At 39.2% G+C, this 26,408-nt stretch overlaps 1 protein-coding gene across 4 annotated transcripts in view; it reads left to right on the forward strand.

Moving 5' to 3' along the window:
* Positions 1–20,173, forward strand: part of SUPT3H (SPT3 homolog, SAGA and STAGA complex component) — a 652,600-nt gene extending 632,427 nt beyond the window's left edge. For all 4 annotated transcript variants that reach the window (XM_078155335.1, XM_020993836.2, XM_020993835.2 and 1 more), the window contains one exon: positions 18,999–20,173. In XM_078155335.1, coding sequence (XP_078011461.1) covers positions 18,999–19,040 — 42 coding nt within the window. In that variant the 3' untranslated portion in view covers positions 19,041–20,173. The remainder of the gene's footprint in view (positions 1–18,998) is intronic.
* The last annotated feature ends 6,235 nt before the right edge of the window (positions 20,174–26,408 follow it).

Consider the following 26,408-nt stretch of genomic DNA (forward strand, 5'->3'; position numbering starts at 1 on the left):
CAGCTCCAAATCTAGTATATGGTTTCTATATTTTGGTGTTTCAGAGCCCATGGCATTGTAGGGGAATAGTTACATTATCCAAATGTCTATCTGGAATTATTTTCAAAATGACATTGATAATATCCTGTAGAAATGTTTATAGCGATGTTCTTTCTCTTCCATCCCTGTCACTTACCAGTGACTCCCTTCTCAGTAGAATCCTCCCTTGCACAAGAAGCACAGTTAGGCAAACATATTATCCATGTCTGACAACGTATACTTCAATTTGCACCTCTAGTCTAACACCTGTTTGTGATGTCTTGTGAAGGGAAGGGAATAAACATTTATGTAGCACCTATGTGCTAGGTGTTGTGCCAAGTGCTTTTTACAAATAATAATGATAATATTAGCTAGCGTAGTACCTACTGTGTGGCCAGGCACTGTGCCAAGTGCTTTTACAAATATCTCATTTGGTCCTCACAACAACCCTGGGAAGTGGGTGCTGTTATTATCTCTATTTTATAGTTATGGAAATTTAGGCAAACAGCAGTCAAGTGACGTGCCCAGAGTCACACAGTTAGGACACGTCTGAGGCTGGATTCGAACTGAGGGCTTCCTGACTCTAGGCCTGGTGCTCTATCCCCTGTGCCACCAGTTGCCTCTGAATTATTATGATTCATCACTGAATTGTTCAGAGTTCTGAAGTGCTTCAAAATTGTTTCCCGTCAGTATTGTGTAAATTGTCCTCCTGGTTCTGCTTGCTTTGGACTGCTTTAGTTCATGTGAACATTCCCAGATTTCTCAGAATTCTTCATATTTAGCATTCCTAAGGGTTTGATTATGCCCACTTATGTGCCACCCTTGGCTTGGCCATTCCCTAATCTGTGTTTTGCTTCAGGTTCTTTGCTACCCCCAAAGATGCTCCCAAGAATATTCTGGTATACACGAAGACTTTTCTTTCTGTCATTGACTTCCAAAGGAATATGCATTTGGGTGGTATCAGGAAGTCAAAGGATAAATACAGTTTAGTTTTTCTAATATAATTTCAAATTGTTTCCTAGAACAGTTGGACCAGTTGTTTCACCAACAGTGTCATTAGTGACCATGTCTTCCCACAGCCCCTCCAACATTCACTGTTGTCGTATTTTGCCATCTTTGCCAATCTAAGTGAGATTAAACCTCAGAGCTGTTTGAATTTCCATTTCTACAACATCCTTTTCATTGGACACATAGCTTCAGGCTGTCATTGCTCAGCCTTATGTGCACCACTCGTGATGTCCCTACAGTGAGGCAAGTGAAGTCATTTAGCTCCTAGAGTGATTAATGTATGAAATCTAAGCCTTCTCCCATAGTCAGTGGAGTAACCTTGTGCTCCCACACTGTGATGGGATAAACCTTCTACTCTTATCCCACAGGAAGCGTGATGAATGTGCCTGTCTGTCACCACATGCTCATCACACCAGCCTGGTGTCAGCACACACACAATCTAACTGCTCTTATGTCACTGGCATTCTGAGAAAATGATTTTTCTTATCTCCATATATCACCTAAGTATTTTATGTGTATAATTTTTTTTTAAATAAGGGCCATGACATAATGAAAAGCCCTTGAATGATTTATAATGAGGTAATCTGTCTCTTGCCATTCAGTCCCTTCTCTTTAAATAATAGCAGAGTAGCGCTGCGGTACTGATCAGCCACATGATTTCATAGCCTGACAGGTTTATTATTAAACTGATACCAGAGGGAAAAGATGATCTATCGCCAGTTACCTGTTTTTATAGGGGAAGCAGACATCTATTTTAAGTGGCAATACACATTGAATTTTAAACCCAAGGTACTTTTGAGGAGACATTAAAAATGCAGAACCCAGTGTTCTCGGCAGTTACTAAAATTCCCAGTGTCTCCTTTTGAAAGAGAAGTGGTTTACATTAGGTCTCATGACTAATAATTTCTGTATGGCTTCTTAAAAACGAAGCAGTGGCAAGTCCCACAGGGTGGGTATCAGGCTTTGAGGTCACCTGTGAAGGAATTTCTTGTGTTCCTGATTGTGCTGTGATACCCAAATCAGTGTTCTTAATGAATCCCCCAAATGTACTGCTACCTTTCTCCCAAAAGATTTAAAGGTAGCAAAAATGAAGTGATTGCTATTTCCAGTACTTAGCAAGTGGGTAGAAGGCCTTCTGTAACACCCAGCTGAAGATGCTGTCTATGTGTGCAGCAGTGGGAACTTCCAACCTCTTGTGAGATACGGACACTACAGAAATCTTGCCTCTTCCAAGGTAGAGTAATTCAACTGCTTAGGAACTCCATCAGTAAGCTAAAAAAGGAAGAGAAAATGAAAAAGAGGGTGAAAGAAAGTTTATTCTTTATAGAATAAATATAAACTATTTGAATTAACTCCCACCTATTGATGTCATTAGAGAACAGTTGCCATCTTCCCTTAAGGATAAATTGTGTCTAAAATGTTTTTATGTGTGGTTGCTTTATTCCTATTGACTGCATCTGCCCCATAGTTCTGTCTTGTGTCTGTCAATCAACTTTGAAATAGCAGGGTGGTTGTTATTGTTGTTGTTGAGTCATGTCCAGTTCTTCCTGGAGTTTTGGGGTTTTCTTGGCAGAGATAGTAGAGTGGTTTGCCATTTCCTTCCCCAGCTTTAGAGATGAAGAAACTGAGGCAAGCAGGGTTAAGTGACATAACCAGGGTCACATAGCTAGCAAGTATCCAAGGCTGAATTTGAACTCAGGAGGATGAGACTTCCTGACTCTAAGCCCAGTGCTCTATCTATTGCACCAACTAACAGTAAGATGTTTTTTATTAAAAACTAGCTATTGTCACCAAATCCTCAACTGTCCAATACCTTACAGCTTACAAAGGTTGCTTGGTTGATCTGTTTGTTTTGCTGTTTGGCTTAGATCCAGCACTCTACTGGCGTGTTCCTTGGGATTCACGTTCCATTACTTGTGACCGCATGGTGTGTTGTCAGAGTTATTGATATCCATGGCATTTCTCCCTTCTTGATTGTAGGATCTTAGATCTTGGACTGGATAGGACCTCAGAGACTTTCTGGTCCAATCACCTCTTCTTACAGATGGTGAAACTGAGTTCTGCCAGGTGTCGCATGACTTGCCCAAGATCACATAGGCAGTGTCAGAAGTAGAATTTGAACTCAGGGTCCTCTCATTCTAAAACTAGTGCTCTTTACACTGTACATTTTTTTTTCCTAACAGTAGCGTGCCTCACTTCATAAATACGTATGGAATTAAATTGAACTGGCCAGACCACCTTTGCATACTCAGGAATCAAACAGAAAATTACAGTCATTCCACAGCATCATGCTACAAGATTAACAGTGTATTTACTGTTGTTACAGTAAGAAAGTATAAAAATATACGATGCTGATAGACATTCATTAAACACATCACCTTTATGGTAACTTCTGTTAATAGGTTTAATGCCCCTTGAGCTTTTCTGAGAAAAATCTAAGTATAAAAAAAATTTACATTGCAGGTTTTCTTCAGTTTAGGTTATCAATGTATTTCTGAAATGTGTGAACTTCAGATTTCCGAAAGTCAAATCATGCTATAAATTCTAAGCTGGGCCTGAATATTAAAAGGAAAATAATTTTGTTAAAAGTTAAATTCCTCAAACCACAATTTTATGTAGTATTAATGAAATGAATGAAAAGCATGTTGCATAGAACTATAACTAACCCCCTGAAATATTGCTTCTTAATCAACCATGGAAGGTTTGCCCTTATAGCATAATTTTTAAGATTTTACTGTCTTAATTTAGCTGTTAGGAAGAACCTGAATCTTTGATGATACCGTATAAGTATGTTTACACCAAAAAATGAAAGTGAGGACCTATATTCTCCATGTGCTCATTTCCACCTGGGTGGCTAAATGACTTAGAACAGTCAATGCATGAAAATGGTCTAGATTGAATAAATTAGCTAAATCACAAAAGGAAACCACTGTAGGAAATAGTTTTACATGTGTAATCGCTGGAATACTTGAGTGAACGTGTCAATCTGTACTGAATAAATAAATTTGTTTATAGACATGTTCTGTATTAGCTTCCACTCTTTCACAGTACTTTGCCAAACAAAATCCCACTAGAAGTAGGATGTTCACACCCGAGTAGGAGTTTCTTGGATAAATATTTTTACTATATTGAGACCAAAACCACTTCTACAAATTTCAGACTTTGATTGAAATAGTACATTTCTTTTGGTTTTTTCTTCCCATCTCCTCCACTGGCAGCCACTCACGCATTACCTTGCCTCCTCTTACCTCCCACTGCTCTGTTGAACAAGAAAGAGGTTGGCTACAGAGAAGACCAGTCAGTCATGACTGCTGAGTGGTAATTGGACCAACCACACCCAATTGCTTCCACTAGGAAATGGACTTGGAAGGTGGGAGGTGTCAAGAAAATCCTCCATTTGCAAAACAGCTTGCATAAAGCTGAAGAAATTTGTTTTCCTCTCTCCTCTTTCCTTCTCCACTTGCCTCTTTAGATGATTCAATGATTCATGGAAGAAATTTGAGAACAGATCATATATACATCTGAGGACAAATACATTACTAAGTGCTTACTTACTTACACTTTGAGTATCCCATCCATTGAATATATAAAAAAGAGAATCCTCAAGAATCCCCTCGCAAGAGTTATGGAGATGAGAAGGCTGGAGGGTAAAGTTATTCTCACCTTTTATGAAGCCATTTTTGTCAGAGATTCTCATTACACATCACTCAAAAGGATTCACTTTTCTAGTCTCAAAAGAGGTACTGATTTCATCATAGGCCTTCTGAAGTTTAGTTTTAAAGATAATAACACGAACTGACATTTGTATAATACTTTAAGGTTTGCAGTGCCTTTTTTCATGCCTCATGTCATATGAGCCTCACAAGATAAGGAAAATGATGTTGAGAGAGTTTAAGTGACTTGTTCAGAGTTACATAGCTATTAAGTGTCTGAGGCAGGATTTGAACACAGGTCTTCTTGATTCCAAATCCAACGCTCTATTTTCTACTTAAGGCAAACTGACTTAACAATAATTCATCTAATAATAATTATTATCTCTCCATTATTTCCAAACTAGCTCATATGCCTTGGTAGTGAGATGGCCTGTGGGTCACAGTATCATCGAAGAGCTCTGGAGGCATCATACGTTACTTATATTATCTCTTTGTAGCCTTACAATAGCTCTTTGAAGTAGATACTACAGATATTATTATTTCCATTATGCAAACAGGTAAACTGAAGCCAGAAATGGAATTTGAGTCAAGGTCTTCCTCACTCCAAGTCCAACATTCTACCCACAAATGCCATGTTGCCTTTTTTTTTTATTTGGTTTGGTTTTTTGAGATTGCATCTCTCCATCTCACTCTTGCTACAAGTTCAGTGATCACTTACAGCCCCAATCCTACTGCTGCTCTGTGCAGCATGCCAGAAGGAGAACCTCCGTAGGAGGCCTCCCTGGGGCTCACCACATTGGTGCCAGACTTAGTATGAACACTCAATTGGCTTTAGTCCTCTTACCTCTCAGAATGCCTTATTTCAAGTCATCTACTGGCCTCTGGCTCTCCAGGGACAGCTAGAGCTGCCTCTGAAACAGGAGACTGTTTGTAGTCATGACGTCTTTTATTCTTGAAATTGTAGGTACCTTCCATGATGTAGTCATCAATGACAAAAGAACTCTGATAGCAAGCAGCTACTGGGAGGTAGTTTGGCTTCTTTTCTAAGCAGTAGATGGGAATGAATGCCCTTTGACCTTACCCCCAGGGCCATCAGTCCTTGACTTGCCCTGTATCCTTGGCCAAATTACATGACCTCTCTGTGGTTCATTTTCCCTATCTGGGGGAACAGTACCAATCCAAACACATGACAAGTTATATCTTCATTATCTTCAAACTAGTTCACCTGCCTTGGTAGTGGGATGCCCTGCGGGTCACAGTGAAGAGCTACAAAGACATGTCCACTAGAGATCAATGAGCTCATTAAGAGCTTTTGACAAAAACTGATTCATAGGAGGTAAGATGATATATCCCAGTATTTCAGGTATATTTCTGTAATCCTTACAATGAATTTCTTGAGACTTTACTAGGCAGATTCCCTTTTTCATCCTTTTGTTCACAGTGCAGTACAGAAAAAGCATCTACTCCCATCTGCACTTGTTCTACCTTTCAGTAGACCTCAATACCCATACATGATGGGGGGTAGATGCAGAAAAAGGGGACCTGGTTATTGGGGAGGGGAATGCAAAAATGTCAGCTGTGTGACTTCACGCATGTTGTTTCAAATCTCTGTGCCTCAGTTCCTTCAGATGTAAAATGGGATGTTCCAACTAGGTGAACTTTACATCAGCCCTTCCAACTCTACCTCCTGTGTTTCCATTGGCAGGGACTTCTTTGTAGCTGAAAAGTGGTTCAGCAGCCCTTTCTTAAAGTTTTGTTGGAAATCGTTTTTTTTTTAATTGGAACTATGATGTCATTGGAATAGGGAGCTCCCAACGAAGAAACTCCCTCTACTAGTGCAAATCAGCACCTGCTCTACACCATGGAGTCTGAGAGAGCTACCTGGAGCTCAATTACTTACCCAGGGTCATACAGCCTGCAAGTCTCAAAATAGGGCCCAGATTTTCCTGACTGCATGTTCAGGCGTGCCATGCCACCCTTGCTTGAAATACAGATATTTCAATACATGAAACCACCTATCTTAATAGATGAAAAGGGGAACCTTCTGGAAATTTCACCTAAAGTCCATCCTTTACTTGCAGCTCCCCTCTTAGAGAGCCTAGATGTGGTGAACAGAGGTGAGCCTAGAAAAGATAGGAGAATAGGGGCTTATTGAGCACCCATTCATTTCTAGTCACTGTGATTATACGAAGTCACCTTATAGGGTTATTTTTAGGAGCATTTTATTAAATTCCACATAAATAATAATGGAGACATCTGTCCATCATTGGCTCCATTGGTCAAATGAAAATGGACATTTTTATAATAGTTCAGTTTAAATTAATCTATTTTAGGACAAAGGAGTGATACATTCTTTTATCATATTAGGAAGTAAATAATTTAAATAACCAAGGGAAAATTCTGTGCTTACCCAAGAACTGTGTATCTGTTACCTGAGGACCAGCCTCAACAAGTGTGGAAAGGCTTATGCCCAGAAGGTTGACCACCAGCCACAACAGTGATGGGGCTGTGATCTGCATCAGGGGAGTCACCAGCTACATAAAATCATAGATCCTAGACAATGGAAATTCCAAACTTTCATTAAAATGAACAGCTTGTAATTCAACCTCTGGGAATAAGAACAGAATATAGTTTGATAGCCTGTCAAATACTTATCCACAAAGTCCATCATCTGAATCTTTCTCACCTCCAAGAATGAAGTGGTCCTTAGATAGTACTTTGCAACCATTGAAATATTTAATGGTTTATGCCAGAAGAGACACAATCTGAAAACATTCTTTTCTCTTGCTTTTGACCAAGTCTGGTATTTTCTGTCAAGATATTTCAAATGATGCTTAGGAGTCAGCTTCTACAAGAAGCCCTCTAATGGCTCTGCTGATCAATTTGTATTAATCAGAGGTCTCACAGCACTTTATTAGGGTGACAGTGAAATCACAGAAGAATTGTGCAGTGAAAAGAATGCTGGATTCTGTCCCAACCACTTATTACCTGAGTGACTTTGGGCAAGTCACTCACATTCCTGGGCTTCCTCATCTTACAGTAATGGGACTGAACCAGATGACCTCTAAGCTCCCTTCCAGCCCTAGATCCCTGACCTTAGAGGGAGTACTCACCCCAGTGAAATCACAGATAGTGGAAGTGATTCACAGATGTTCAAGGCATATCGTTTCAACCTGCAGGTGTGTTTGTTTATTGTGGATTCGCATTCAGAGTCCCAGAAAGTCAGCATGGTATAATAGACAGAGGGCCAGCCTTGAAACCAAGAAGACCAACCAGAGTTCCATCTTTCTTCTGACACAGAGAGTCTGTGTGACCCTGGGCAGATTCCCTAACCTCTCAGAGTCCCAGGCAGCTCTCTAAGACTGGAAGGTGCAGAGCAGTTGCTAATCTACATTGGTAGAGAAAGTTCCTCATTGGGAGCTCAACACATCGATGTAATCAGAGACCTATATCTATCCCCCCCAAAAAAATTAGTCACGGAGATTTTGTGATAACCAGGGATCTTGGCCCACAGGTTTGGAGCCCCTGCTCTTCTTGACAGTGCACATCAGATGACCTTCCACCCTCATAAATTGGAACAGATTTTAAAAATCAGAATCTTCTAAATAAAGCTGTCCATTTTGGAAAAATGCTGACAGTTTGTTTCTCAGCTCACATATGATGGGGGTGACTTAATTGCATAAAGCAACACTTCATTCTTACTCATTGTGGCTCTTGATAGTTCAGTCCACTCTTGATTGTCCAGCAGTTTATTATCCAGGTACAGAGTTCTCCAGGTCTTATGCATTTTCACAACCCTTCTCTCTCCCCCCCGCCCCCAGAGTCCCTTACCATGTGGGTCATATAGGGTTTGGTAGCACTTCTACTCAGCAGACCAAAACAAGATATGTGTATGTGGGTGAACCTCCAGCTTTGTGAGGTACTGTGGTTTAAAAAACTGAAATCTACTTTTGAAATGGACGTTTAGGGATTATCTATATTTGAGTAAACCCTGCTTTCCCCATCTTTAATAACAACAGATAATTAAGATTTTACAACACCAATGATTCCCATTTACTGAAAGAACAGTCTCTGATATTGGGAGGACTCTTGAGAAGTAACATAGCCATGTTTCAGAGATGGTAAAACCTGTAATAACATGAATAACAGGTTATCTCCTGCAAGCCAAATTAGCTGCCCCCAAATGTGGCTACCTTAGAGTAACAAAGGCTGGCCCACCGCTGGGGTTAGTGTTACTTCTGTCCTTCTCAGTTATCGTTGCTGTTGGGCTTGGGGGGTTCAGGCTCCATGATCACAATTGGCATTTGCGAAACTTTAACTTCTCTTCCCCCTGCTGCCCATTTTCTTACTCTCCGTGGTTTGGTTTTTAATGCAATAGGCCTTCGCTATTCCATTGTTTGTTTTTCTTCCTTGCCTCTTATCATTGCTGTCCAAGGCCTGAGTACCTTGAAAATAGAACTGAGTAATATTGTACCAGAGCCAGAATAATACAAGAGAAGTTTATTTTGTTAGCTCTTCCATAAAGTGTAGCTGTTTATCAGAATGGCATCATTTTTAGCAACTGGGTACTTGAATTTTAAAATTTTGGACCCAACAAAACGATTTGACAGTGTTGTTTTAGAAGACTTGGATACTGTCTCTCTGGCACACAAAGCAGTTTAGCTTGATTGATGCAAAAGTTTACACCACTGGCAGATAAATAGTGAGTGGAAGCCCAGAATTGATCCCAGTGGAAATCCAGAGCTGATCTCATTGTAAGCGCTCTGGTACAGTGTTGCTCACCCGTGGCTTGCCAGGTTGCTCATTTATTTCCCTCTAGTAGTAACTGCCTGTGGTCAGACTACATAGGCAGTGAGTGTTTGGTCCGAACCCTTAGGTTGTATTATGTCTCAGCCATAGTTTGCATACTGGACACATATGGACATTTACAAAATTGTTCAAGTATCATTTCATGTAGGTTAATATAAAAAAAAAACTTTCACATAGCCCATTGTAGGTATAGACAAGAATTGAATTTTCCAATCGTCATGCATTTAGTGCTCTCTATCACACACACACACACACACACACACACACACACACACACACACACACACACACATTTACAGCTTGCGATAATTGTGTACATCTGTGTTTTGATTGTTTATAGCATAAGGAAGCTAAAGAAAAGTTTGGCATACTGACGTGAGATGAGCATTATGAACTGTATATATGTATGTGTATAGATATACAAAACATACTGGTAAGAATTGTTTACATAAATGTAGCACTTCCATAATCCATAGTAGAAAGTGAACCCAAACTAAATTTCACAAGAATTTTTTTTTAAATAACATTGGCCGTCTTTAGCTATTTAGGTTAATTATGTATTTTTATCTCCAAATAACTTGACCTATCCTTGCATGTGGCTTGACTGAGAAAGCTAGGGAAACAAGTCATCTTTTAATGACCACATCTTAGGGTTGACATTTTAATGTCCCGAAAACCTCAAATCAGCCCAGAATGACTTGTTTAATAACCCAAAGACTGACAACATTTCCAAATTCTTATTCTTTAGTAAAATAGGAAGAAAAAATGAGGGTAGATGAGAGCATATTTAAAATGAGAGAACCCTTGTGTTTTAGTGGTTCCAGGTTATTTGAAACAGAATGTTAGCTAATGCTCCATCTTTTTCTTTTTTTTCTTTTCCATTCTAGCAGCCATTGTCACATCCAAGAATGCCTCTTATTCAAAGGGCCAGGCTCTGCACTGTTCTTAAATAAGGGCTTATACTACCTGACAACTGGTTCTCAGTGATTTTCACCGGATATATATATAATGTTGGAAAAACACAAAAATATAGAACAAAAAAAGATTACAAGCAACCATGCTACAGGTCATATGGTTCAGCTTACAGTCTTTCAAATATCAAGAGTCAGAACAAAATTATCAAAAAGGAAGAGTCCCATGGTAATGTCACAAACAAGATATGCCTATTTGTATTTACGTTGCTAATGAAGTTCAGCCCTGGTTCTTTCTTTGATTGGGAAGGCTCAAGCTACCATTTCAGCTTCTTTTGCTCTAATTAAATCACTTGCCCACCCACATTCACTAGGGCAAGACAGAGGGTCACATTTTAGCTTTTAAAGAACAGTTGCCTTACTCTGATATATTGCTCCCATGCTACAGAAATTTATGTTATTAAAACAAAACAACATGTTTTTCAAAGTACTGGCAACTCCCCACCCTATTGGAGGGGAACAGAAGAAGGCAGGGTCGTTAAAAGCAGTGTGTTATGATGGAAAAAGAGTGGATTTAGAGTCAGAGGACCAGCTGTACCACTTACTACCTGAATGACCTTAGGCAAGTCCTTGCCTCTCTCTGGGCCTCAGTTTCCTCATTTGAAAAATGAGTGTGGTTAGACTGGATGATCTTGGGTCCTTTCCCAGTTTAAATCCTGTGTACTCTTCAGTTTTATTGCCATAGAAAAGAGAAGGCTGAGTATAAACAAGGAAGGGGAGGGAGAGCAGAGTGTGTTGTAGTTGTTGTTGTTGTTGAGTCCTTCTTGACCTTCTTGTCCTCCTTATTGGAATGTTTGCCATTTCCTTCCAGCTCATTTTACAGATGAGGAAACTGAGGCAAACAGTTAAGTGACTTGCCCAGGGTCACGTGGCAAGTGTCTGAGGTTAGATTTGAACTCACTAAGAGTGGTCTTTCTGACTCCAGGCCTGGCATTCTCTCCACTGCACCACCTGGCTGCCCAGAGAGGGTATTATGCCAGAACTACAATTCCTATTTAAATGTAATCATAATTTGTTTTTTGCTGCTGTTATTTATTTATTTGTTTGCTCATTTATTTATTTATTTGTTTGTTTGTTTGTTTGTTTGTTTGTTTATTTATTTATTTATTTATTTATTTTTGGTCAAGAAGAAAGCTAGTAAGCCTAGCAGACTTGAGGAATAAATGCCTTTTACAAATGAAATTCAGTGGGTTCCCCAGTTCCCCAGTCCATCTACCTACAACATAACTCTTCAAACACAAAATCCATTAAATCTATTCTTTTACTTTTTTTAGGACAAACATAGGCTTCTCTTGCCCAGAAAGAGTGCCCAGCCTTCACTGCCAGCTAAAGTCTAGTGTTTTGAACCTGGCACATACTTTTTACCCACTCCCCAGACCTCTACCTTATTCTCCCATAAAATTTTCTCTCTTGCATGCCTGAAACAGTGACACAGCCAGTAGCCACTGAACCACTCCGGTGTCCTCCAAATGATCCCAGATGCAAGCCATCTGCCCTTCATATAATTGGGAAGTTGACCCTTCTTCATGTGGTGGTAGGGTAAAGGGGGGGACTAAGAAGGGGTACTCCAGAGCTTTTAATTTTTCTCTTACCACTGGATTTAGCCCAAATTGGCCAATTCTAAATACACCCATGCACAGCCACACTATTTTCTCAGCCTTGAATCAGATTCTGAGCACAGTTTTCCCTAAGATTTCAACCAGAAACACATGGTACATGTTTAACCCCTTTCAGATCTTAAGGGCTGTATGTAGTTTACTAACTATCTCTATCATAGTACCTTTCAGCCAAGGTTATCAGCATCTTTGAAAATTTTGCCCATCTATCTGGAAGTTGCAGAAGTATGGAGAAGTGAAGGCTTTCTCCAGAAGACACAGTGGAATAATAGAAAAATGAAGAATGAAAACATGTATCCTCTTACAGAATCAACAATTTAAGAGACTAAACTGCTATTCTAACCATAAAACCCTAATAGACAGGTCATAGGTCATCGATTTTGACCACAAATATAATTCAGAGCAACTCGATCATTTTACACATGAGGAAACTGAGGTCAAGAGAGGTTAAATGACTTACCCAAGGTTACACAAATGGAGTGTAGCAGAACCAGGATTCAAAATTCAAACTGAGGATTCAAACCAGGATTCAAATTCAAACCCTGACCCTACATCCATTGCAACACAATGAGTCCCTCCTTATGTGCCTGGGATTAGAGGACTCAGAGTCCAACCCACTGTTCCATCTCTGTACATCTCTATACTTGTTCTGACCTAATTTTAGGAATTCATTCGCCTGTTGGTGGTTTTTCCTGTGTGAATTATTAGCTCTCTTTAGTGGCTGTAACTTTGATTAAAAAGGCATTTAATGTTCTGTTTTATCTTCCCAGTTCCTCTTTTTGGGGTCATTCCTGTAGATGCTTTTTTAGGGGGATAGGTAATAGTCTCGGCCTTAGAATTGCCTCATTGAATTTGATATTCATTGGTATATAAAGTCTGTCCACTCACTTAGACTGGTAGCTCATCCCTACTTGACCATTTTGGAGAACTGTCTGTGACACTGAGAAGTGACTTGCCCATGATCACATATGCTCTGTTCTGATACTCTTCAGTCCAAACACCTTCAAGTCCTACCGTCTTGGCCCTTCTGTATAGATATTGCTTTTGCCCCCTGGCTCCAGACTACTTCTGGAAGTCTTTCTTCCTCCAACTCCATGTCTTCTACCGGTCTCTTCAGAAGCCACGCTGTTCCCTTAGTCCGACTTCTGCTAGAGTGACTTTTAAAGGTCACCAGGGGGTGTGGTTTATCATTGTACTTTCTATCCATTGGTCCCTTTCTGATTTGCTTAAGGGACCTCATAAAGGGATGACCTGACTGGCCCCATTTTTACAAGTAGTTTAACACCTTGTTATCAGCCCCTTTTCTGCAGTGAGGTCCTAGGCTTTCAAGGAGTAATTGCCTCACAAAACCAACGCATTCCAATATGCACTGGAATGCATACAGATCATCCATAAATTCCTATTTCACTGTGATATGTAATAATATTGCTCTATGGTCATATTGCCTTTGCTAGTAAGTAGCTCCGCTTCTGGTCGTCTGAAGGCGAAACAAAAATACTGAACAGATGGTCCAGAACTAAGAAATGTTTGATGTAGCTAATGTTATCTGGGTAAAGGGTACAATCTATAGGTTTTCATCTCTGTTTCTTTCCATCCCAACTTACTCTTCTCATCCCTTTTTGTTAGATGTCTGAAATACTTATTGTTTTCTAGGAAACTCAAGAGTGTCTGTTATACATATTCATACACTTTCAGAATTATCATATGAGGATGCAAGAGAAGAAAGAATACAAAAAAGAATGAGCCCAGAGTAAATTTCACAGGTTAAAAATAAATCACAAGAGCTTGAGGAGTGGTGCAGTGGAAGGGGCACCAGGGTTATAGACTATGGAATTAGGTTCAGATCCCAGCTCTGTTATCTGCTCCATGTTTTACATCTGACAATCACTTAAGCCTCAGTTTCTTCAGTTGTAAAATGAGGGGTTTGGACTTGGTAACTTTGAAAATTCCTTCCAACTGTCAATCTGTGATCCTTTGTTTTCTGTCATAATGTAGGAAAGCCTTTCCACAGATAATTCAGTAAGTTTTACTTGAATCTAGTGTTAACATCCTCATAGACATACTTTGTAATAAGTAGAGTTCTTTATGCTGAAAACAATATTTCCTTTAGCTTAAGATGAACATATACTGAGTACATGCTAAATGGAAGACAGCTAGGTGATGCAGTGAATATTTGAGCGTAAGGCCTGGAGTCAGGAAGATTCATCTTCCTAAGTTCAAATCTGGCCTCAGATACTTACTAGTTGTATGACCCTACGCGAGTCACTTAACCCTGGTTGCCTCAGTTTCTTTATCTGTAAAATGAGATGGAGAAGAAAACGGCAAGCCACTCCAGTATCTTTGCCAAGAAAACCCCAAATGGGGTCATGAAAAATCTGAAACGACTGAACAACAACAATGTACTAAATAATGATATAATACAGTGAACTGTATTTTCAAGGCTACAAACTGTGATTTGGCCAACTCAACACTGAAAAATTTCCAGTCAATAGCATCTGTGTCCACCTGTCAGGAGTAGTGCAGATGTAATCATGTAAAGGAATGTTTCACCAGTAGACCATGGAAGATGCCCTCATGAGTTTAGGTAGAAATTAGAAACTACGGAGATCCATGAGTGAAAAGTCTTAAAAGCTGAAGTTGATTCTCCCTCCTTCCTGCCTCATGACCATTTTGCTTTGCCAGCTTTCAGAGATGCTTAATATGCTTCTGAGCTTTTTTTCACTAGAATTATCACTGGACAAGGACACCACACTGCCACCAGTCAATAATAAAGCTGTTGGTAGGATTAAAATTTAAGAAACCGGTATATATAAACAAGCAAGTTGGTTGGCTGTATGGACCAAATGTGTACTTAATTGTGTTAAGTATTAAACAGTGAGTAGGGGGTCTTAGTTGGTTTTTTTTGTTGTTTGTTTGTTTTTCCCATTAAACCAACCTGTGAAATTATTAAGAGGAAAGTGAAACAAAAGTGACTTGAGGAGTTTCATGGAAACTTATAAGACTACAGGGAAGAAATCTCCCTAAAAGGATGACACAGTTTGGACCTAGGGAACTGTGAAACTCCATCCCCAAAGCACATTTGCAGCTGGTACAGTTTATCCATTCATTTATCATTCAACAAGCAAGGGATATGTGAGGGGCAGAGAATAGAGACACCAAAAGTGAGCACCTCTGCCCTCAACGAGTTTGCTTTCTAATATGATCTCCAAGAGTTGCCTTAGCACTCTGAGGTTAAATAATGTGCTCCAGAACATGAAGTTCGTATGTACTCTATCATAGCATACCTTTATAATTCCTTATTTTACCAATGAGAAAACTGAGACACAGACAGGTTAAGCTTCTTGTCTAGGTAGTAAGTGTCAGGAGCAGACTGGGAACCAAGGTCTTCCCAATTCCAAGGTAGCCTGTTTCCAGTAAATTACACTGCCCTACTTATCTGAATAAAATGTTTAAATCTGGTTTTGTAGTATTTATGGTATAGAAGTTCACAAATGGCAAAAAAGGTGTCGTCTTCATCTTCAATAACTCATCCATAGTTTTTCATTATGGGAAATACTCCAAAGATGGAGAAATTCTTATAATTCCCTTGTTCAGGTAAAACAACAATGTGTATGTCTTGTTGTACATGGTGTGTAGATCTTGCACTATAAGGTTTTCCATTTCAGATTCCTAAAAGCTCTACCATATCAGAATGAAATTTTACTGAGATTGAGGTTTATAGCTCACATCTAAACGCAACCGACTGATAGCACACCCCTGGGCCCATGGTCATTACCTGCCCAGATTCTAGGATAAAGGCCCGCTAAGAATAGAACTCACGTCTCCTGACACCCAGTTCCATTCTCTTCCTACCATTTCACACTGAGCAACACTCCGGGAGACAATCTTGTGAAACTGCCTTCATACCTCATATTTCCATTTTTTTCCTTCTCTCTGTTTTAGAACCTAACACCAATAGCATGTAATTTGATTCATCTCAAAGGTAACATGATGATATATGAGAACGGTATTTGTTAGCTGTTGCCCCAGAGAATGAATCCTACTGATCTATGTTAGAATATTCATTCCAGTCCACACCTGTCATATGACATGAAGCTATAGGAACATGAACTACAGTGGAAGATTCTTGGAAGAGATGTTCAGAAAGCGACCTTTCCAGTGGCATGGGGCGCTCATTCACTAATGGCCAGCTTGGCAACTTTTAAACTTGATTATTTCTTAGGTGAACCCAGCCAAGCCAACAGCTACCTTTAAGCCAAAAACCCTTTCCTGAACAGGGCAGAATTCAGCCATTTACTTTTCATAGGAATCCAACTTTACACTCAGGTTCATTTATCTCGGTGTAAACTGTACAGGCATTTTAAATATTATGTTTATGTTAAAGGTTGTCACTGTGGTTGTAAAATTTAAAAATATCAAGGTCAGGGAGCTCAAAGTATTATTTTGGCATGCTGTTTGGCGGCCATGGTGGAAGGGGCAGCTTCAAGGCCTGAGGCTCCCTCGCTTGTGGTTGTGGGGAAACACTTTATCCATTTCTGAAAGTTATTGGTGGCTGTCTGAGAAACTCATTTAACACTATCCTTCAATACACAGTCTGGAGGGGAAAGTGTGATCCTACTGGTCCATGTTAGAAAATTTATTCCAATCTAGAAATGGAGTATGGGACAAGAGAAGTGTAGAGCAAGGCCAGGAGAGAGCTCAAAGGAGTGAAGATAGCAACACGTTCTGTGCTTCCGCTTTCCTGATCGATTCATCGGGAGTGAACTGCACCTGGGGACAACCCCCAGAGGAGGGTTTGGCAGGCACTGGGAGCAGAGAGCAATATACTCATGGTTGAACAAGCTCAAAGTAAGGATTAATTGCAATACTTGGAGGGAACGAGGTTAACCAAATGTCCTGATAAGCGAGAGAGCCTTTTTTTTGGTTTTGCACTTGTTGGCAGTTCTTCTAAAATGTGTCCCCTAGAGAGTCTTAGAGTTAGAAGGCATTGGACAGGCCATTTAGTCCAACCTCTGCCCCCTAAAGCATCCTTAAAAGGTGGCCATCCAACTAATGCTAAAATCCTTCTAATGACAGGGACCTCATTTTCTCAGGAGTCAGTGCATTTCAATCTTTGACAATTATCATTTTTAGAAAATTCTTCCTTATGTTGAGCTGAGATCTGTCACCCTGTAACTTCCCTTATTCTGGCCCTAATTCTATACCCTGGGTCTATACAAAGTAAGTCTAATCTCTCTTCTATGAGAAAACCCTTACGATATTTGAACACAGTTATCGTGCCTCCTTTAAGCTTTGTATTTGAGGCTAAGCATCCCCAGTTCCTTTAAACAATCCTGACGTGACTGGGGTTTTATTTTCACCTCATCATGCTGGATGAGCTTCGTTCAGTCAGTGTCCCTTTTAAAATTTGGTACCCAGATCTGAGCACAATACTCTGAATGTGGTCTATTTGAGGCAGGGTACACTGAAACTATTGCCTCACTGATTCAAGGCACTCTTTGGTAATGCAGACTATCACATTGGATTTTTTTAAGCACCCACACTATGTTCTTTGTTGATCCACTAATCAACACTCTTAGGATCTTTCTAGGTACTCAACAAACTACAAATTCTATGTCAGCATCCAGCCATCTTCCCATCTTGCCTAACAGAGTATCACAAGAGACTTTGTCGAATGCCTTACTGAAATCCGGGGATACTGAATCTGTCACATTCCAGTAATCTAATTATCCTTGCCTTAGTAATCATAGTACACTGCATATCATTCAGTCATTTTTAAAGATTAAAGATGAAGCCATGCCTTGTATAATCATTCTAAGCATAAATTCTTCCTGTAGCGTCTTAGCTGGAGTCTAGCTGTTAAGGATGAGAGAGTTCACCTGAATATCTGCTGACCTCAGGATATTCCCTAGAGGTTTTTGTTTTTTCTCATGAACTTCTAATTCTGTAACACTTGTTACATCCTTTACATCTTCTCCCTCAGAAGTGCAACATAAGCAAAAAATTTCGAATTACCAAAGGTCTTACTGATAACTTTAAGTATTTCAATTATTGGATGTTCTGTATCCAGGTTGGCAGGATGGTTTTAATTCCAAAGACCTGGATTTTTATTCTGCCTCACCCCAGGTCTGAATCTGTGATTTTAGACCAGTCACCTAAACAGTGTGCCTCTGTTTCTGTGTCTCATCAATGGAAGAAAAAGTGATATTTCACTCTAGTCTAGAGTGTAAAAATGCTGACTTGTCTTTTTAAATTTGAATTGATTATGTCTCTGCATAAGCTTGGATTTACTACCTATTGTTTCCATTTCCTCTAATGAAAAGATTGAATCCTACCGTCTATATACAATCCATCATCTTATGAAAGATCAAAGTTTCTCCTGCTGTACAGAGCTCCTCTGAGCCCACTTTATTTGGGGTGAGGCAGGCGGTGGGAAGAGAGAAAGTAAGAGGACTCGATTAGTGTCTGTTTACATAGCTTTGGGCTAGGCCCATAAATTAACCTTGGGAAGACTATAATGAGTCAGTGATTTATAGACTATTAAGATACTTGAGTTAGAAGTGATTCTTGAGCATGGTGAACAGAGAACACATGCCTGTAAAGGACCAGCAGATTCAGCACAGCATCCCTTCCACAGAGCCAGGCCCAGACAATTAACAAAGCGGGATGTCATATTTTTGCATGTCTGCTGCCTGCCTGAAATAGAAGCACTAACCACTTGTTAACCACAGTGATTTTTTTTTTTAACAGACAAAGCAGTTGCTTATGGCTTCCCCACCAGAAATGTTCAGATGAAGCCCACTCTTAGGTTGCAGCCAGTATGGTCTCTAAAACAGGAAGGAGGTTCTACTCTTCTCTGGCCTCCTTTTCCTTGTTGGAGCTGATGTGATAATTCATTGCAGCTTTTCTTTCTCTTTTGACAGAGTGCCTACCGCAGAAATGGAATGACTTTCTTAGCCTGCTAATGTGTACGTGGATATGACTACAGCAACAGGAAAGGCAGCGTTGTGTTATGGTGATTTTTTTGGCCCGTCGGTCGAGAGGAGACGAGACAGAGATACAGGTTGAGTTCTCCATCTGCTAAGGAGCCTTCTGGTTTGTTGTGACTATCAACAGGCTGACTCCAGCTCTTTTCTAGCCCCCCTCAATGATTACTGTTGTTTACCAGATGGAACACTGAGCTAATTAATGGCAGGATGTTTGGGATAGCGTGTAGGTGGACAAGAATGCAAATCACAGAATTTTGAAATTTGCAATGGATTTACTGCTATCGGCTCCCCTATCTAAAGAACCATGGGATGAGGGTGGGGGTGTATGTGTGTGGGGTGTGTGTGTGTGTGTGTGTGTGTGTGTGTGTGTGTGTGTGTGTTGTCTGCATATTTTCATTGATACATTTTGCAATCTAACTTTGGGACAAAAAAGAGAAAAACACAGCTGCAACAACTTTTCTTTTTAATATTTATCTGTGACATCTCAATTTCTAAAAATGAATATCCATGTTGGAAATAGTTAGTAATGCTCAGACCTTGGTCATCCATCTGGCCCTGGCCCTTTCTGACCCTTACTTTCTCTTCTGTCAATCTCTCTGCTTTCACTACTGTTTCCTTTCTTTTGCCTCCTTTCTTCCCTCCTGCATTTCTTCCAGCCATTCTTCTTATTTTTCTGTTTTATAACATTTATTCTCACTCTCCTCTCAAATCAAGATTGGAAAATGGTACCATTTCAGGCTCAACAAGGCCAGGGGTATATTAGAGAAGGAAAATTATTGTTAGAAGTGTGGGATATGGGTCTTGAAAGGCTGATCCAGAGAGCTTGACCTTACCCATTTCCTAATAGTGGCTCTATATTTTGCCTTTCTCTTACATGCTTTCTAAAGTAGAAAATACTGTTATAGGCTGAAAAAATAATGTTGGTTCCATATAAATTTGTAATACTTGTAATTCTTTTTGATTGAACTTGTTATCAATACCCATAGAACTTAGATAAGAGGAAATTTTGTCTTCAGTGATTTAAGTTTCACAATCTTGTGTTCATCATTGTTTCTATACACTTCCAAGAAACCTTTGTGATGAATGAATAAAAGTGAAAAATAAACTCATTTGTCATCGCCTCCTTGTGAGTAAATACTGAGGCTGTTCCATAATAATTGCATATGAGATCGCTCCATATTATTCTTGTTAGTTCACTCTCCTTTACCTGCTGAGTGTTGCTGCTTCTGGAAAAAATCTGAATGTCAGGAACTAAAAACTAGGATATATAATATAGTAAGATTTCCAAGGGGTTTTGATGTTCCATCTGTGCTTGTTGAAATGTATGATTAAACTTTTCTTTTTATCATCATTCTTATTTTTCTTGGCATCCCTAATCATGGAAAATTATAAGCTTGCAGTAAACATCCCAACTTTTAAAAGGACAGCATTTATTGTATTTGGTTTCAATCTGCCAGGCTTATAAAGGGAATAAAATTTTCAAGGGCTGTTTTTTTCACATCAAAATTCCTTTTCTAGATGTATCACTCTTCCCCCCCCCTCCCACTTTTTACATTTAAAAGCATGAATGAGACAGAAAATATAAGTTTGGGGGTTTTTTTTCATTCCATTTTACCTGATCTACTTGAAATCCAGAGAATGAAGACTCAACACACATTTCTCTCAGAAATATGACAGATCCATGTTTTTGTTGGTCTGGTGTATGTTTGTCTATCTTGAACAGCCTGACAGGTAATTATTTATAAAATCTGGTTTTGCCCAGTAAGTCCATATAATAACCTTTCACTTTTCAACATAAACCAGTGAGCTGAATTTAGAATAAAACAAGGCAGTTTATGTCTACCCTGGACCAGCCTAGATATTCCCACAATTGCTCAATATTAATTTTTCAAATTCTTAATGTTTTTTTCTTTTCTACACTTGGTTCTTTCTCTTACTTTTATACCTACATAGTTTTTAGAACTGAAATATTATTTACTTAAGCAATGACACAATAGAAGAAAATGATCATTTATTTTTCAATAAGAAAAAGTTTGGGATAATGGAACTTTTCAGAAAATTGGTATCTCTAGATTGAATTATTATATGATATGGTGGCATCTTCTAATTGAAAGTGACTGTAGAGGTCATAGGAGATAGGATGGGGTAGCAGAAATCACTGGACTTAGGTTCTACATCTGGTTCTGTCACTTAGGCAGCTAGGTAGTGCAGTGGTTAGAGTGCCAGGCCTGTAATCAGAAATACTCATTTTCCTGAGTTCAAATCTGGCCTCAGACACTTACTAGCTCTGTGACCCGGGACAAGTCACTTCATCCTGTTTGCCTCAGTTTCCTCATCTGGAAAATGAGCTAGAGAAGGAAATGGCCTAAACCGCTCCAGGACCTCTGCCAAGAAAGTCCCAAGTAGGTTAACGAAGAGTCAGACGCAACTGAAAGTGACTCAGCAGCAACCACCTGTCACTTAACCGCCTGGACCTCAGTTTCTTCATCTGTTGAGTAAGAGACAAAACAGTTGGACTGGAAGATCTAAAACCTCACTCTCAGCTCTCTCCATCTGTGATTTTATCCAGACCTTTAATTTTATTAATGAGGCACCTACCTCTGATTCTTACTACCTTTGTGACATCTGGTCATGTCCCTTCACATCCCTGGACCTCAGTTTAATGAGAAGGTTGGACTAGATCAGAGGTGGAGAACCTGTGGCCCCAAGGCCACCTGTGGCCCTCTAGGTCCATAAGTGCAGCTTTTTAACTGAATCCAAACTTCACAGAACAAATGCCTATATTAAAAGGATTTGTTCTGTAAAGCTTGGACTCAGTCAAAAGGCTGCACCGAAGGACCCCAAAGGCCACAGGTTCCCCACCCCTGGGCTAGATAGTCTCTAAGGGCCCTTCTAGCTCTGGATCCTTGAGACAATAACTTAAACAGGGTCACAAAATGAGTTAGTAACAAAGCCTGGCATTCTAACGTCCAGTCCAGTCATCTTCCCACAACACCATCTCAGTGCTTCAGAGGCCCTCCGTATCAATCCTCCTACCACCAACATAGATCTCATAATACCTCCATGTCATGGCAGCCATCGGTCTTCAGGAGATGCCATGTCTGAAAAATTCATGCCTCAGCAGACATTTCCTGCTGTAATCCTTTGGGTTTAAGGTTCACGGTTTTGTTTTTGTTGGGGTTTCAATTTGCATTGTTTTGTTTTTTTAAAAGACCTATGATTTCATAGGTGCGGGGAGCCCCCAGTGAGAAAGCCCAAGGGCCTTTCCCAATGCAAGTCAGCATATGGTCTGTGGCATGTAATATGTCATTAGAGACACTGATTTGTTAAATGACTTCCCATGGTCTTCCCATGGTCACGTGGCCAGTATATGTCAGAGACAAGACTTGAACCCAGGTCTTTGTGAACCCAATACCAGTTCCTCCATCTACTAAATCACATAACCTCTTTAAAAAAAAAACAATCAGAATACAGATTGATGCTTTTTTTTTTTTGACAGAACCAATACAGGAATTTATTTCGCATGACCATATGTGTTTGTAACAAGGGATTTATTTTTCTTGCTTTCTCAAGAGGGAGAGGGGGAGTAGAGAAGGAGAAGGGAAGCTAAGAACATAGACCTGAAAACAAAATTGAATTTTTTTAAATAATTTTAAATTATGTCAAGCACACAGTTGAGTGCAGAAATGCATTTCACTCAACAAAGAAATAGGAGAGAGAAGGGAGAACTAGAGAGAGGGTCAGGAAAGGGGGAGGGATTACTACTAAGCAAAATAAACTCTAAGGACGTGCAAAAATATTTATTGCTCATTTTGAAGGGGCAAAGAATTGAAATCCGAGGGGGGGTCATTATATTGGAGAATGGATGAATGGGTTATGGTATAAATGTGATGAAATACTATCATGCTATAGGAAATGATAAAAGAAATATTTTCAGAAAAACGTGGGAAGATTTGCATGCACTGATGCAGAGTGAAGTGAACAGAACCAGGAGAACAATTAATACAATGACAACAATATGGTAAAGACAAATGACTATGAAAGGCTTAGGAATTCTAATCAGCATTGTGACCAGCCACAGTTTCAGAGGACTAAGGATGAAGTATGCTAGCCACCTCCTGAGAGAAAGATAAAAGTCTCAGAGTACAGAATGAGACATATATATGTATATGTAATATTTATATGTATAATTTCTCTTTTAGATGTGGTCAATTCAGACATTTGTTTTGTTTGATTAAATATGTGTAACTTTGTTTTTCTTTCAGTCTCATTGGAGTGAGGAGGATAGATTTTTCTGGATTAAAAAATAAAATTTAATTTTCAAAACATAACGTCAACACTACGTAAATGTTTTGTTTTTATGGTAGATTCCTCCATTCAAATAGTACATTTAAAGCCCCCCAAAAGGTATGATGCATATCATGCCTTAATTCTATTGCACAATAATAACCTTTCAATAAAATTGAGAGGCTTTCTATTTCAAAAGTGTTGATATTAACTATTCAGCCTATTTTCTTCTAAGCAATAAACTAACTTCTAAATACCTCTTTCCTTGGACTGTGTGATTTCTCTCCCCATTCTGTCAGAGTACAAACCCAAGATTTCTAATTACAGATCCTTAAGTCTTTCCCCTGCACTTCACTGCCTCTCCTGTCATAAGATATTCATACAGGCATACCCTGTCTACTGTCATTAGCTGGTACCCCAATGGAAAATGCAACGTTAGGTGAAACAGTACTGTATGGAGCCATTATTTCCTGGGGGTAGATGTTATAAATGAGTGATCAGATGGATAATATTAATAGCAACATTTCAGGACTTTACAATGGAGCTTGGTTAAAATATATCAAAGATAGTCAATAGTCAATAAACATTTAAGTGCCCACAGTTTGCCAGGCACTGTGCTAAGCACATTCGAAAAGGAAAGACAATCCTGCCCTCCAGGAACTTACAATCAAATGGATATTTTTGCAAGATGACAGTCTGACAATGTCACGCGGAATATCCTTTGCTAGGATGGCTCATGGAGGAATCCAGTCACATTCTCACATGGCCTATACCTAAGTATTTAAGTCCATTCAGTAGCCCTAGTGTTCTAACATTTTGCAACGTTACTATACAACATTTCCACTAATGTCCCAGTCTGCTGCCTCAGTGAGGTGCAGAGATGACCATGAACTTTCAGAGTTTTATCCCATCTACATCCCAAGCTGTGTTTAAGTTCTATGAAGTTGGAAAGTCTTAAAGAAGGGGGTTCTTAACCTGGAGTCCATGGACCACCAAAAGGCCTGTGGATAGTTTTCGGGAGGTCCATGAACTTGTACAGGGGGGAGAAAAAAAATATATATATACACATACAAAATTGCCTTATTTTGTAATTTTATATTTTATTATGTGTTTATTTTTTTTCTTATTTTGTTTTTTATTATTATTATGTGCATTTAAAAGCATGATTCTAAGGATGGGTTCACAGCCTTCACCAGACTGCCGAAGGAGTCAATGTCACAAAAAAAGGCTAAGAGCCCTTGATTTAGAGTATGGGCTTGGTGAAGAACTATGTATATCTAATCTGAGACCCAGATTAGCAAAGTTTGGGAACACTCATCTCTGGGAGTTTAGCCACCAAATAATAAAGGGGTTTGTTTTGTTTTGTTTTGATGCAACTCGTGAAGTACCATTTGCTAAGTTGTAGAGAGGTCAGAAGCTATACCAGTGGAAATGGTGCCCATGCTATTAAAATCAACAATCTTATTAAGTTCTAAAGAACTATTTAGTAATAATCTGCCTGTTTCAATATCAGTTTTTATTTGAAAACTATCAAATAAACAAATTTTTTTTAGATTTAGTGGGTATAAGTCCAGTATCTGTGTGGTGAAATCTCTGCATTTACCAAATAATAAACAGTTCGTGTTTAGTGCTTTTTACCAAGCAAAAGACAAATAAATATAACTGATGATTCATGACCAGACAGAAAATAAGCTTGTTTGCCTAGAAATTCAAGAGTCCAAATTTTCCAAAGTTTTCATGCAGGCCCCAATCAGACTTTTCACTCTACTTCCTACTGATCTTTGGTCAAAGTTAAATCGCTATAGAGAAGCCATTCTCCCCATGCATGCCTGGAATTCAGATGGAACCTTCCCAGGTTGCATTAAAATTCTACCGTCAGCCATGTATACATCTCATAAAATAATTTTATAGCTTCCCGTAGAGCTCATGCAGAATGTTTCATAGCACATAAACACTTCTACAAATAATTTCAGAATACATACTGGCATCTGTCACAACCATAGCTCCCATGTAAAGCCTATTCTATTACAGTTTATTTTTTTTTCATAGAGTCTTCTTATATGGAATCCAAAGTTAAGCTGTTTGTACTTTTACCTTCCAATAGCAAGGAGTGACCATGCAGCTGTTTAAACCCGAGCAGCCTGCTTTCAAGGGAAGGTTTTCTCCAGAGGGCGTCAAGCCAACCTTAAACAACAAAACCATCCCTGCAGGAATTGAATATAAATATGACAGTTAAATAAGGGCCATATGCCCTTAAAAACCTAAGATATTAAAAAGTCAGATCTCCTAAAGTCATTCTCTGCTGTGGGGGATTTAAAAAAAAATCTTGCCTTTGCTTTGTTGAAAAGAATATTAGATATTGAAACTGTTATACGCCATGTTGGCAATTGAAGCACATTTCAGGACAACAGATTTTGCAAAGACAAGGAAAAGCAACTTAGTGCAAAATTCTTTCTTAAAAATAAATATTGTACTTAAGGTGATGCTACTTTGAAACATCTCTTCCATTGACTCCTTATAACAAAGAAGGGTAATTAAATCAGATCAATACATTGATCATTTCTGTCATTGTATATTTCAATCCCCCACCGGTAGCCCACCACCTCTGTAGCAAAAGGTGGGAGATCTGCTTTGTAATAAGTTATTTGGAGCAAAGATTGGTCCTTGCATTATGCTATGGTGGCCATCATGTACATTTTTCTCATGGTTCTATTTACTTCGTAATGCATCAGCCTATACAAGTCTTCCCAAGTTTCACTAAATTCCATGTTTGCTATTTCTTATTGCATAATAATATTTCATTACAATCAGATTTTGATGACAGTTTTGTTCAGCCATAGATGAACATCTACTTTGTTTCCATATTTTTGGCTATATGCCACAATTCATTGCTGGAAGCCACTTCATTCTCTTATAGAACATTTCCAGACAACTGGTTAATAATCCTTTTTGTGATTCTCAACCCCTCAGTGTTCGTAACATTTTTCAACAGAAAATATGAGTGGGGAAAAAACAAGAATGAAAATGAACCAAGTAAGCTTTTTCAATATATATCCC

Source organism: Phascolarctos cinereus, unplaced genomic scaffold (assembly GCF_003287225.1).
Source record: "Phascolarctos cinereus isolate Bilbo 61053 unplaced genomic scaffold, phaCin_HiC Scaffold_5;HRSCAF=322, whole genome shotgun sequence".
Classification (NCBI taxonomy): domain Eukaryota; kingdom Metazoa; phylum Chordata; class Mammalia; order Diprotodontia; family Phascolarctidae; genus Phascolarctos; species Phascolarctos cinereus.